Below are 15,056 nucleotides of genomic sequence, written 5' to 3' on the forward strand. Positions count from 1 at the left end.
TCAGCGTAAGATAATTTACTTAAATACTGAAGAATGGAAAAGTCCGGACCGGTCCTTCTTGTCAGCGAATAATAATAAAGTTGACAGTCGATTCTAATGTAAACAGAGTTGCTTATTCCTAGGTGGGGATGTGGTAGAGTCTGCATGATTCAGATGCTAGAAAGTGACCCAGCACAAGTGCAGGCTGCAAGCCTGTCTCCTGAACTCATTCCTATGTTTAGACAGAAAATGAAGAAGTTAAAATATTTATAAAAACAATAAAGCCAGCTGGGCAGTGGTGGTGCACACCTTAATCCCAAAGGCAGGCAGATCTACAGAGCAAGTTCCAGGACAGACAGGACTGCACAGAGAAACTCTGGAAAACAAAACAAAACAAAAAATCCCAAACAAACAAACCCGTAAAATACTTGGGAGTTCAACCAGAAGTAAACAAGACCTTCACACAGAAACTACAAAACATCTGTGGGTGTGGCAAGTTTGAGGTCAGCCTGGGCTACATAGTGAGTTTGAGGCCAGCCTAGGCTATATAGCAAGACCCTGACACACGCACACACACACAAAAGGGATATACAGGACCCCAAAAATGTATTATCAAGTAAACACACTTATCATGCAAGCCCCAGGACCTGAATTTGATCCCAAGGTGAGAGAAAAAACTGACTCCACAAAGTTGTTCTCTGACCATGCATGCACAACGTAGCATGTGTACCCACATACACGACATGCCCTCACGCGTGCCCGCAAACACACACACACACACACACACACACACACTTGAAAAGTTGTGATTTAAAAAGTAATATGTGCTTGTCAGTACCAGCGTTTTTAGAAGTGAACCTGCTGGAGCCTGTGCTTTACTTTTGATTAAATTGCATGTTTCTAAATTTGATATCTTGTGCAATTAGACTTTAAGAATCTCCTTTTCCTCTCACCGTCGCTTTAAAGGAAAGTGGTTTTTTGTAGAGGCTTAGATTAGACTCTGTGATTGCTGTCATCGTAACTGCGACAGGTCGGTCACTAAGGAAGTGCAGAACAGCCTGGGATAATCTCGCCAGCTGCCAGGCGAGAACTGTATTGCTCTAAGGTACAATTACTTTTTAAATCCCACTGAGACAAGTTTACCATTGCAACCAGGAAAGGAAGTCCTCAGAATGAAAAGAATGTGAGAGGTTATTGGAAGCAGCCCACCAGTCTGCTCTGCTTATGCTGTATCACTTAAGTAATGACCGTCCTCAGTCTGAATTCCTCTAATGATGGGAACTCGTTAAGTACGGAGGTAGAGACATTTCTCTTCAGTGTTGGTACTGTTTACTGGTCCATGGGTATTACCTGTTTCTACATCATCATCATAACTCTCCTCTGTATGCCTTTGGTGTGTTTACCATATTCCACCTCGGTGCAGCAAGACTATCTTCTATGGGCCTCACTTAAGTCAGAGTGATTCTATTCATTTGGGAGTTGTTATTCAGGTGAATCCACTCAGGGCCTGTCTTCTGGTCTGTTTCAGTCTTAGCCATTGGCTGTAGAATTCTGTCAGTAGTCCGAGCTTAATCCCCTGGCTTATGGAGCTCAGGTTCTACTCCTTTCTCTCTTTAAAAACACAAGAGCTTGTCCACCTCTCCTGTTCTGCCTCTTTTCATGTCCTCCAGCCTTTCCAAAGGAAGATGAGCAGTGGCTCTGCTAGAGTTTGTTACTTCCTTGTATGTCACAGAGCGTGAGCATCTGGGCTTGGAGCTGTGATTTCATCTGACTCACGTGGATCACCTATCCTGAGCGGCCGCTTTTTTTGGGGGTGGGGGTCACTGACACAGTTTAAAGATCCATGGTGTTTTTCCAAAGATAATGTAGTAAGACAAGCATTGTCTCTTTTAACATGAGATTAGCTTGGCACAATTTCCTTTTTTAAAAAAATTTATTTGTATTTTACGGATATGAATGCTTTAAGCCATGTGTTCTCTTGAGTATGAGTTTCCTCTAGGTAAGAACTGTGTTTCTTTTCAGAATCCAAACTGGTGTGGGGGTCAAGAAGAGTTGACTGAATATTCCTCACGCTTCTAGCCTCATTTTTCCTCTTCCTTACTTAGTTTAAAAGTAATTCTTCCTTAGTTTCAGAAGGACATATAAGGGCTGGAGTGGGGACTCAGTGGTTAAGAAGACACACACACACACACACACACACACACACACACACACACACACGCACACTTCAGCGTTTTTCATAAGTCTGAATTTCCTCAGCACTTGTCTTTTGCTGTTACTCTTTGATTTTGTTTTATCAATTGAACTTTGGTTGGTTTGTTTTGCACTTTTTTTTTTTGTGTGTATATCTTTTACAAATCTAATTTGAGGGGTTGAGGGTGTAGCTTAGTGGTAGTTTAATCCCAGCATCAGAAACAAACAAAAATCTAATTTGTTCTGAAATTGTAGGATTCTACTAGTGAAAGAATAAAGCTAATCTAGTTTGAATCTCCTTTGGGATAAAAACTGATGAAACTGACGCCTGGAAAGGCCAAGAGACTGGCTAATTTAGATCTTCACTGAGATTTTGGCAAGATCTCAAGAACGTGAGTCAGAGTATCTACCTCATCCAGGTTTCTCCTTGTCAGCCTGTGCTCTTCCAGTAACTGAATCCTGGGAGACCTCTTCCCATTCTCCAGCTGTTGTCTTCTTTTTCTTTCAGACATTGTTTGCAAAAGTCTCAGGAGAAGTCAATCCCTGGAAACCATGCTGTCTTTTAATATCTGTACTCAGGAAACCTGTTTCCAGATGGATCCTCTCCAGTACCTGCATTCCTGAACATGTGTGTGCCAACTTGAAGTCAGCCTGCATTCTAGCCGCTTTTTCTTTTCTCCCCCCCTTTTATTAAACATAGATTCTTTCTCATACAATATAATGTAAATACAGTTTCCCCTCCGTCTACTCCTCCCAGTTTCTCCCTACCTCCTCTCCCATCCAGATCCACTCCCTTTCTGTCTCTCAGTAGAGAAGAACAGGCTTCTAGACAACACATAACAAAATAAGATATAATAAGATAAAATGAAAACCATTGTACTGACGTTGGGTAAGACAAGTCAACAGAAAATAAAAGAGCCCCAAGAGAAGGCACTAGACTCAGAGACCCACTCTGTATTTGTTCCCATCTGCTGCAGGAGGAGGCCTCTCTGATGATGGCTGAACAAGGCATAGATCTATGGGTATAGCAGCCTGTCATCATCATCATCATCATCATCATCATCATCATCATCATCATCATCATTTTACGACCAATTGTATTTGGTTTTACTCTAGGTCTCTGGACTATCTAGTCTCTGGTTGTTGGTCACCCATCCAGTGTCAGGTATGGGTTCCAGCTCATGGAGTGGGCCTCAAGTCAAATCCGACATCAGGTGGTCACTCCCACGAGGTGTGTGCCACCATTGCCCGAGCATATTTGGCAGGCAGGACAGAGTGTAGATCAGTGACTTTATGGTTGAGTTGATGTCTACATTTCTCTTTTGGTGGCCTACAGAGTACCTTTCCATGTCACAGGCACTAGAACATGGGGTGAAGGTGCTATGTAGGCACCAGCTCTGTCTCTCAATGTTCAGTGGGTTGTGTGGGTGTTATCTTCTTCAGCAGTAGGGCCTTGCTGTCAGTTTGTGGAGAGCAACCTATTTTGACAATATCCTGGATTGTTCGGGGATTCCCATGGGACCCTTTCAGACAACTCAATTGGATGAAACCCAGGCTCAGGACTGAAAGTTTTGTTTAGTGACAAAAGATGGTGGAGGGTTCCGTCTCCCTCATTATTTGTAGACTTCATTAGGATCACCTTCATATATTATAGGAAGTTTCCATACTGCCCCTCAAATGCTGTTGAATTCATTCTCTCCCCCAATTCTGTCTCCCCTCCACCTTTCCACCTGATCTTCCCATTCTCACACCCACCACTAGGAGTGGGCATGTGCCTACCATGAGTGCTTATGGACGTCAGAGGACACCTTTGTGGAGTCAGTTCTCTCCTCCTGCCCTTACATGGGTTCCAGGGACCAGACTCTGCCATGCTGGTACAGCACAGGCCTCTATCTGCTGAGCTCTCTTGCAGGCCCCTAGGGAGGTTCTTGACTTGTCAGCATACAGCATTTCCTTGAGGACATCCTAACAGAACCCTTTGATCTCTTAAACTGATTCTTTTCTTGTGTTTTGTGGAATATGTTTCTCTTTATGTAGCTTGTTTTCCAGAACTGGTCATGGTCAGTGACAGGTAGACCAGTCCAGATTGGCAGATAGGTGAGTTGAACTAATTAGTGTGTCTGCCTCAAAGCAGATTGGTAAGACCTAGTACAGTTATTCTGTAAAATGAATAAGAGATAGAAGGTAATTCAGACAACTAGCTGTTGCTGTTTGGGAAGTGTAACAAGGAGTCTGGAATGGAGCTCATGATTCTGTGTCTGGAAAAATGGCCTAGTGGTTAAAGTGCTTACTAGAACCCGTGTACGTGACAGGTGGCCATGGTAGACCACTTACAGTTCCAGCCTTGGAAGGCAGAGACAGGGAATCCCGAGGCACTGTAACTAGGGAGACTAACAGTATTGCTGAGCTCTGGGTTTCATTAAGAGACTCTGCCCTTGTGAATAAAGTGGAAGGACATTGAGGATGATTTACAAATCAACCTCAGACTGTCTCATGCGTGCACACACCCCATACACACAGCACATACACAATACATGAAATGGAAAAAGAAAGGGCGATTCCAAAAGTGAATGGTATTGAGCAGAGGGTGTTTTGATAGGCTTTCAGCTGTGAGGGTAGCATGCAGAGGCTCCAACCAAATGCCTCAGGACAGATGGAAGCAAATAAGCGCTGGCATAGTCCTAGTTATTTGAGTTGGACCATAAGGGAGAACCAGCTGACTGCATGCCACCCCAGACAAGCTAATTGACTAGAGTTCCTCAATCCAAAAGGTTCAAAACAGGCTTTGTCCCAGGTGAGTTGTGCTGGTGGATTTCAGCGTAGATGGGTAAGACAGAAGCGTCTCTGATGTTGCTCCCCAGGAAAAGCTTATGGATTTTGCTGATAAAAAGTATCCATTCTCCTGTCCCTGTTCCTCATGGTGCTTGAGGTCAACTTACAGCATATCTCATGGTATGATATGGTATGATATGATATGATATGATATGATAGTGCTCTGCTGTTGACATACATCTGCAGCCCGGTGGTTCTTAGACTAGTCTTTGCCTGTGGACATTTCGCCTCTACCTTCCCTCCGTGTATTAGTTACTTTTCTGTGGCTGTGCTAAAACGCCATGGCCAAGGCAGCTTACAAAAGAATTTGGCTTTTGGTCAGAAGCGTAAGAGACCAGCATGGCAGGGGACTGTGGCAACATCCAGCAGGCACGGCACCAGGGGCAGGAAGCTGAGATTCGCCTCTTGAAGTGCAACTGTGGAGCAGAGAGGGCGAACCAGAAATGGCAGGAGTCTTTGAGTATTCCAAAACCCATCCCCAGTGAAATGCTTCCTCCAGGAAGGCCACACTTCCTACATCTACCCAACAGGGCTACCAACTAGGGACCAAGCATCCAAATGCTCAAACTATGGAGGACATTTCTCATTCAAAACATTACATTTCTTGACCGTTCCCATTTGGGTTCTCTTTTAGCTAGTTTCTGGTGTCTCATCAAAGATAGATTTGTTTGTTTGGTTGTTTGGTTTTGGTTTTTTGAGACAGGGTTTCTCTGTATAGTTTTGGGCCTGTCCTGGATTTCGCTCTGTAGACCAGGCTGTTCTCAAACTCACAGAGATTCACCTGGCTCTGCCTCCCGAGTGCTGGGGTCAAAGGCGTGCGCCACCACCGCCCAGCAAAGATAGATTTTTAAGAGTCCAGGTGGTGGGTGTTTCTTCTTGTTCTCTCCTCTAGTGGCAGGAGTGTGCATGGAGTAGAGAAATTTGGTGTTAGTTTCTGCTAGGAAAAGAACACAGAGCAGAAAATAAGTTAGTAAAGGTTTCTTTAGGTTCGTGGGGAAAGGGGGGGTCTTGGTGTTTTAATTCTGTGCTAAGGATTGCATCCACGGCCTCACACCTGGTCCACGTGTTCCACACTGAACTGCACCTCCAGCCCACATTTGAAGCCTGTGTGATCGTTAGATGGACCCTCTTGAGACAGAGTCTAACTATGCAGAGCAGGCTGGCCTCCAACTCATGATGCTCCCAGCTCAGCTGGGATTACAAAGAGGTGCCACACCCCCGTTCTTTGTTCTGTTTTAAATTAGTCAATAGCATGCTTAGAAGAATCTCTCCTGTAGCACCCTTCCACACTAAAATCAATGGGCTGTAACCACAGGATAGTGGACTGTATCAGAAGCCTGTGCATGTGTTGCCTATTTATTGGGTTTTTAAGAGGTGATTGTTTTTTGTTAAGTTGACACAAGCTAGGGTCGTGTGAGAAAAGAACCTCAGTTGAGAAAATGCCTCTATCAGATTGGCTTATAGTCAAGACGATCGGCCATTTTCCTGACTAATGTTGATGTGGGTGGGGGAGTGTCCAGCCCACTGGGCAGTGGTTCTGAGTTCTGTTTCAAAAGCAAGCTGAGATAACCATGAGGAGCAATGGTTCTGTTTCCATTCCTGCCTGCCAGGTTCCTGCCCTGACATCCCTCAGTGGAGAACTGTGACCTGCAAGATGACATCAACCCTTTCTTCCCAGCATGCTTTGGGGCCTGGTATTTACCACAGCAGCAGGATAAGGCCCAACACGTCCTTGGACATCATTTACATTTTTATGAGTCAGAGTCTGTCCGTATATGTATCATAAGTTTACATGCTTTTGTTTGTCTTTTCCCTCTGTCTCAAGGGTGGCAATAGTTTCCAAATCATTTGAAGGGAAAACTGACCGCACAGAGCAATGGTATGGAACCCAGTACAAGCAAGAAGCTATCCCAGAGGAAGTCATTCAGGTAGGCTAAGTCACCTGTGAATGAGCCTGAGGTGTGGGGAACCAGGAGAACACGGACTCCCTCAAACCTTCAACAAGAGTATGGAGAGTGGTGGCCCAGCGCTGTCCTTACTGTCCTGGGAAGAGTGAAGGGGGAACCGAGAGCTGGAGGGTGGGGTTTTACATGAAGTAATGTGCTCTGGCACCTTCCCATGTGTTTATCAAACCGCAGGGCTGTGAAACAGACTCCCAGCTTCATGCTTCTAAGCATTGAAGTGTGGTGACCACAGTTGCACAGTACTGGGAAGGCAAGAGGTGAGGGAGTAGGAGACCGGAAGACCGGAAGACCGGCGTCAGCTGTGGAGAGCTGGTGCCGTGGTCCTGCCTGGGACTCACGCTGTCTTGACTTTTGGGTAGCGTTATGTTTTACCCTCATTGTCTGATTACTCGTTTTTGTCAGTATAAGAGAAGTGTGATTTATTTCCAAACAGTGTGCTTAGACTGTGTTCTTCCACATTTATCAGTTTTCCAAGGCTTTACTTAGCTATGTAGAATCTTTTTCTTTCTTGCCTTGTTGGCTGTGGACCATTGAATTTGGGTCCATTACTCAAAAGGACCAGAAAACCTTACAAGTAATGAACTTTTTTTTTTCAGCAACAATCCAGAAAAAGAAATATTATTTAAATTTTTATTTATTGTGGGTGCATGATATGTGTGTGGAGGTCAGGACAGCTTAGTATGGTCAGTTCTCTCCTTCTAGCTCCACATGGGTTCCAGGGATGGAGCTCAGGTGTCCTGGCTGGTGTGGCCAGCACCTGTACCTGATGAGCCATCTCTCTGGTCTAAAAAAAAGCAAGAATGTAAGAAAAAAAATGTCACTGATGCTTTATGGAGCTCTGGCATGCAACTAAGTCCATGTTCCTAAACTGAAGAAAACTCAGCTTTTTTCAGTCAATGCTGTGTAGCATAAATTCTAATTGGTCTTAATAATAAAAACCTGGAGCCAAATATTTGGGTAAATGCTGAAAGATCAGCGAGACAAAGGAGCAAGCCACAGCCACCTCTTACTCTCGCCAGTTCCTCAGCCAAAAAGGGGATGAGCTCCTGTCTCCACCCAGAAAATACTTCCTGTTTCCTCCTCCTGAGTGTGCCTCCCAAGTGCTGGGATCAAAGGCGTGAGACCCCAAATGCTGGGATTAAAGGTGTGGGAACAGCCTGGCCCTGGAGAATTTTTTTAAGTTCATCTGGAAGTTCAGCAGTGAAATAAATGGCTTGCTGTGTCTTTACTAGCCTCAGCTCAGCCTTTCTGGAGACAGATTGCAGCTTAAAAACTGGTCAACATCTCTACTCTGCCCGTGCCAAATATCATGTGTGTTGACCCCAAATTCCAACTGTAGCACTTACAAAGCTGTGGCGTTTCAGCTAGGTGACAAGTGACTGCGTCTTGTTTACCCCTTTAGGTTTTCAATAATAAAAAGCCTTTTATTGTGAGCCTGAGCCTTTGACAGCTGAGCCATCTCTCCAGCCAATACAGTGTGTAAATTAGGGTTCGACAGTCTTTGACCTGTGGTCTGTCCTGCTTAGCTATTGGAAGCAGGTCACGTGTCAATCTCAACTTAAATCTTGTCTTTGTTTTAACCTTGTCTTGAATTATTGGCTTACCTAATAGTCTGCATGTCTTCTGGAAGAAATACCCACCAGACCTTAAGATTGAAGTGATGAGTTGTGGGAGTACTCAGTGGGTAAAAGCACTTGCTACCAACTTCAGTCCCCAGAATCCACCTGGTGCATGGAAGGAGGAGATAACTGATTCCTACAGGTTGTCCTCTGACCTCCACAATGGCACTGTGGTGTGCCTGCAGCTGCATACAAAATAAATCAGTGGAAAAAATAAGAAGTACCAAAGTGGAATAAGCCCCCAGTTAGCCTGGCCTTCAGGCCATAAATGGAGGCAACAACAAATTGAAAGTGTGGATTTAAATATCCCTGTGTAGATGATTTTTTTTTTTTTTGGTTTTTTTTTTTTTTTTTTTTTTTTGGTTTTTCGAGACAGGGTTTCTCTGTGTAGCTTTGCGCCTTTTCTGGAACTCACTCTGTAGCTCAGGCTGGCCTTGAACTCACAGAGATCCGCCTGGCTCTGCCTCCCGAGTGCTGGGATTAAAGGCGTGCGCCACCACCGCCCGGCCAGATGATTATTTTTTAAAGAGTTAGAGCAAATATGATCCCATCAGCTTCTCAGTGTTCCACAGACTCAGATTTTTCTTTAACCAGGTGATTAGAAGCTGCAGAAAGAAAAAAAAAATGTATAGATGAATGTAAAATCTCTCTTAGTACCAGAAAGATACACTCAAGTTGCATGAAAATCCATCAGCATCTACTGATTCTGCTTGTAGCCCCTTCATATATGACAGGGCTCCTTCCTGTTTGCTTACATTGAGCGAAGACACCTTTTTTCGTTGTTTGTAGTTGGGGTCTCATTATCTAGCCCTGGTTGACTGAGAAGTCAGCCAGGCTGGTGTCCGCCTCTGCTTCCCGAGTACTAGGATAGCAGAGTGAATGAACTGTGTGCTCAGATGGCACTTAGAGCTCTGCAGCGTGGTGCTGAAAATCCAACCAGGGCCTAGCCTCAGCCGAAAGACAGCGTTTTTAACTCGAGTTATATTCATAATTGCTTTTGTGTGTGTGTGTTTTATTATTCATCTAGAAATGGCAAAATGCTGAACTGAACGGGAAATTTAAACTTCCAACAAAGAATGAATTTATTCCTACAAATTTTGAGATTTTGTCATTAGAAAAAGATGCAACACCATACCCTGCTCTTATTAAGGTAATATGTTGACTCGGTAGTTTGTTTGTTTGTTTGTGATGGGGGTTTCTTCTTATGTTACCCAACTCCTGGGGGGGTTAGTGATCCTCTTGCCTTAGCCCCTACGTTTCTTGTGCTGTAGGCATAAGCTACCATACCACAGAATCAGTAGTTTTAAGTTTAAAGGTCAGACCTACTACATGGAGAAATAGAAAGAGGCAGTCTCTTACATCTGGTACTTTGTCGGCTTAGGATTTATTACATCCTATGCGGTAACAGAAATGCTATAAAAGAACACAAGAAATACTATGAAGTTAAAAATGCAGCAGCTCTAATTGAGTGTAAGTCTGTTGAAAGGTCCCTCTTCCTCACGCCCACTGAAGATCTGATAAAGAAGTAGGTGTGAGCCACCTCATGCCTACTGAAGATCTGATAAAGAAGTAGGTGTGAGCCCCTTCCCGCAAGGTTAGGTCAGAAGCCTGGAAGAGTCTGCCTGAGGGAAGCTGTTAGGTTTGCTGCCCCAAATACAAAGATTCTGAGTAAGATAGTTGCTGCATGGAGCTCCTGGAGTTACAAGTCGGGGAAGGGTGACTGACAGGCCTCCCCTCCTTTTCCAGAATGTTCTTTTTGTGTCATTATTTCACACCTTGGATAAAGTGTGTAAAAAGTTGCAGCGTATTCTTGTGTCTACACTTAACAAACTCATGACTGTAGACACTACCTTCTTTCTTTATCTTTAAATGACCTACTAGCCAGATGAAGTTTATAAGACAAAAATCATTGTTTAGGAACATGAAATTTAATTTATCTTAATAAGTTATTAATGAGACATCTGGTTTTCTTTGACGATGACTTTAATGAATTATGGTTAAGCAAAGGAAAACTATTTTTATTAATTTTCGCTTTCGGGTGGAAGTGTTAGAGACTGAACACAGGGCTGTGCTGTGCTGTGCTGAGCATACATTTACTGTTGCGCTATGCTCTCACTTGTGCTAAGCACACATTTACTGTTGCGCTATGCTCTCACTTGTGCTAAGCACACATTTACTGTTGCACTATGCTCTCACTCGCTGTGCTAAGCACACATTTACTGTTGCACTGTGCTCTCGCTCGCTGTGCTAAGCACACATTTACTGTTGCACTGTGCTCTCACTCGCTGTGCTAAGCACACATTTACTGTTGCACTATGCTCTCACTTGTGCTAAGCACACATTTACTGTTGCACTATGCTCTCACTCGCTGTGCTAAGCACACATTTACTGTTGCACTGTGCTCTCACTTGTGCTAAGCACACATTTACTGTTGCACTATGCTCTCACTTGTGCTAAGCACACATTTACTGTTGCACTATGCTCTCACTCGCTGTGCTAAGCACACATTTACTGTTGCACTGTGCTCTCACTTGTGCTAAGCACACATTTACTGTTGCACTATGCTCTCACTTGTGCTAAGCACACATTTACTGTTGCACTATGCTCTCACTCGCTGTGCTAAGCACACATTTACTGTTGCACTGTGCTCTCACTTGTGCTAAGCACACATTTACTGTTGCACTGTGCTCTCACTTGTGCTAAGCACACATTTACTGTTGCACTGTGCTCTCACTCGCTGTGCTAAGCACACATTTACTGTTGCACTGTGCTCTCACTTGTGCTAAGCACACATTTACTGTTGCACTGTGCTCTCACTTGTGCTAAGCACACATTTACTGTTGCACTGTGCTCTCACTTGTGCTAAGCACACATTTACTGTTGCACTATGCTCTCACTTGTGCTAAGCACACATTTACTGTTGCACTGTGCTCTCACTCGCTGTGCTAAGCACACATTTACTGTTGCACTGTGCTCTCACTTGTGCTAAGCACACATTTACTGTTGCACTATGCTCTCACTTGTGCTAAGCACACATTTACTGTTGTACTATGCTCTCACTTGTGCTAAGCACACATTTACTGTTGCACTGTGCTCTCACTTGTGCTAAGCACACATTTACTGTTGCACTGTGCTCTCACTTGTGCTAAGCACACATTTACTGTTGCGCTGTGCTCTCACTCACCGTTCTAAGCACACATTTACTGTTGCACTGTGCTCTCACTTGTGCTAAGCACACATTTACTGTTGCACTATGCTCTCACTCGCTGTGCTAAGCACACATTTACTGTTGCACTGTGCTCTCACTTGTGCTAAGCACACATTTACTGTTGCGCTATGCTCTCACTTGTGCTAAGCACACATTTACTGTTGCGCTATGTTCCTCTCACTCTTTATCGATTTATTTGTTTGTACAGTTCTGGGGCTTGAACCCAGGGCATTGCACATGCTAGGTAAAAACTCGACCACTAAGCTATGTCCTTGGGCCTTGTATTTTCAGACAGGGCCTCTGTCAGTAGCTCAGGCTCCCCTTGCACCTGCCATAGCTAACTAGCCTCCTCAGTCCTCTCCAGCCTTCCGAATTCCGGCATTGCAGTCATGCCCCCATGCCTGGCTGGACTGCTTTAAATGTTTTCTCAGGGCAAAGTGGTGAGCACACGAAATTGTTTATCTCTCTTAAGAGGATTTCAAGGTTTAAAATGAACATTTGAGAGCATGCTTGGTATGGAATAAGTGAAATAAGTTCTTATTAGAGTGTTCATCCTTGTGTGTGTGTTTTTTTTACTGCAGCATTTTACTGCAATAAATTATTCTAAAACTTATCAGCTTTAAAACTACAAGCGTCTTTTTAAAAGCCAGATAAAACCACAAGATCCACTTTCTGAGGGCCAGGGATCTGGAAATGACATGAGTCAGTAGTTCTGTTTCAAGTTCCGTAATGAGGTTATGGTTGAAGTCTTGTCTGCGGTTTTACTCCTTGAAAGACTAAGCCAGGGCTGGAGAATTCTCTCCCGGGTTCAGTTTTGTGGTTGGTAACAGGCCTTAGGTCTTCAGCATGCGAACTTGCCAGCTCTGTAGAGTTGTTGGACATGACACCTGGCTTTCCCCAGATGACCGACTGAAAGGGGCATGTCAGTGAGCAAGGTGGCTGCCAGTCTCACAGTTGAGTCTTAGGGGGGGAATATCATTGAGTCTGGCATTTTCTGTCATTTAGGCAGATGAATTCTGATTAGAGCAGGACTATACAAGGGTGTGAATCCTAGCCAACGGGGTTATGGATCACCCTAGAGGCTGGCTGACACTCCTATCCTACAGGCGTCCTGTGTCTCTTGGGCTCCCAGTGTCCAGAAAGTTGGTGCCAGAACAGTTGGTACCAATGTCTGCCATCTGTCTCCTCCACCATGTTCACATCTCCCTATCCAAGGAACGTAGAGGGGTGGCTTCTCTCTGCCACAGGGGCTGGCAGTCTCTCTGTTCTGCTTGCTAACTTGGGTGCTTCAGAATAGTGTCCGTTGCCCCTCAACTTGAAGAGTGCTTTGAGCAGATACTTTTATGGAATGTGCCTCTGTTTCCCTAACCAAGCTGTTTCTCTGTCACAGGATACAGCCATGAGTAAGCTGTGGTTCAAGCAAGATGATAAATTTTTCTTGCCGAAAGCTTGTCTCAACTTTGAGTTTTTCAGGTATGTAGTTGAATCTGACTTAGGAAATCAACAATTACGTTTTTGTTGAGTTTTCTCTTCTTGAGCATCCAGTCTTGAAATAATAAGGATTAGATTTTTCCTAGACAAGAAAAGGCTGCTAAGAAGTGCTGAGAACCGGCCGGGCGCTGGTGGCTCACGCCTTTAATCCCAGCACTTGGGAGGCAGAGGCAGGTGGATCTTTGTGAGTTCGAGGCCAGCCTGGTCTACAGAGCGAGATCCAGGAAAGGTGCAAAGCTACACAGAGAAACCCTGTCTCGAAAAACCAAAAAAAAAAAAAAAAAAATGCTGAGAACCAAAGTTAATTCTTCCTTGCATTAATGAGTATTCCCTTTAGCTGAATTGATTTATGATAGCTCTTATTAGGAGGGGCTTCTTAGCCTTCAGGATTTGGGGATCTGGAGAAGCTATAAATTTATCTGAAGGTTCATTAAGGAAAGAATTAATAATTAGAACGTTTTTCTTGGTTCATTTTTTTTTTTTTTTCAATTTCTGAAACTTGCCCGGGGATGTATGTATGTGTGTGTGTTTGTGCATTGTGTGTGTGTGTGTGTGTGTGTGTGTGTGTTTTCACCGAGGGATGTGTACAGGTGTGAATAAACAAATACACGTGTTTGTGTATGTAAATGTACACATGAATGTGTTTATATACACACACACAAAGAGGAGGGAGGTGGGGTTTTGGTTTTTTGAAATAATACTCAAAAACACACTTCATGTAACGATGTCTGCCTTTAAGAGAGGTCTGTGCATGAAGCCTTCTAACAAATACAGAGTTGCTCTTCAGGCTCTAGTTTACCCTTCAGAGGGGCAAAGCCCAGAGAACACCTAACTCATTACAGACATTGAACCAGGGTCAGCAAACTGCGGTTTTCACCTTCCTCATCCTCAGATGTGTGCATTTCATAGTTAAATGTTACTGGCTTTAAACTGATGAATCCTAGAATGCTTCAGAATAATGTAACCTAACACACAGACTAGCTATTCACCTGTCTTAGCCTTAGTGTTGGGATTACAGATGTATACTACCACACCTGACTCATACTACAATTTTATATTTCTAAAATAATTGTTCTCTTAAAAAGGAATTTATCACTGGCTGGTGGTGGTGGTGGCAGACACCTTTAATCCCAGCACTTGGGAGGCAGACGCAGGTGGATCTCTGTGAGTTTGAGGCCACCCTGATCTACATACAGAGCAAGTTCCAGGGCAGCTAGGACAAGACAAGAGAAACCTTGTCTTGAATAACTAAAAAAAAGAAAAGAAAAGAAAGAAATTGTATGTGTGTGTTGTGTGTGTCCTTTCACCTTTTTAGAACTAAGATGAAATTATGTATATTTAGTGACCCATATGTACATGTGTGGTATCTGATTGCCTTATCTGAGCCAGAATTCACATATTCCAGTGGGATCTTGTCTACTCCAGTGCCCTGCACACATAGTTGTGTGACTCGGTTTTTTAGGACATTGTAATTCTTTTCTAAGCTTGAGTCAGATGGCATTGAACCACCAATCTTGGCACTACTGACTTTCAGCCCCACCTGATGGTACTCCAGTTGCCAAAGACGTTGCTGTGACTTTGTCATGGCATTACTTGGGTTTTGATCGGCTGGCGCTCTCACTCACCCCAATGTGTGTGCGTGCGTGTTGCCTTAAATTCAAAGCTGCTTACTGTCTAAACATTTATCATTATATGCAATACTGTAAGAAAATTAACTCGGCAGGTAAAGGTGTTCCCACCAAGCCTGACAACTCAATTCAGTCCTGGAAC

At 43.9% G+C, this 15,056-nt stretch overlaps 1 protein-coding gene across 3 annotated transcripts in view; it reads left to right on the top strand.

Moving 5' to 3' along the window:
• Window positions 1–15,056, top strand: part of Ide (insulin degrading enzyme) — a 103,104-nt gene that overhangs the window by 57,891 nt on the left and 30,157 nt on the right. For all 3 annotated transcript variants that reach the window (XM_052762816.1, XM_052762817.1, XM_052762818.1), the window contains exons 12-14: window positions 6,830–6,932; window positions 9,615–9,737; window positions 13,186–13,268. In XM_052762816.1, coding sequence (XP_052618776.1) covers window positions 6,830–6,932; window positions 9,615–9,737; window positions 13,186–13,268 — 309 coding nt within the window. The remainder of the gene's footprint in view (window positions 1–6,829; window positions 6,933–9,614; window positions 9,738–13,185; window positions 13,269–15,056) is intronic.

This window comes from Peromyscus californicus, unplaced genomic scaffold (assembly GCF_007827085.1).
Source record: "Peromyscus californicus insignis strain IS unplaced genomic scaffold, ASM782708v3 Scaffold_4__1_contigs__length_199733344, whole genome shotgun sequence".
Lineage (NCBI taxonomy): Eukaryota > Metazoa > Chordata > Mammalia > Rodentia > Cricetidae > Peromyscus > Peromyscus californicus.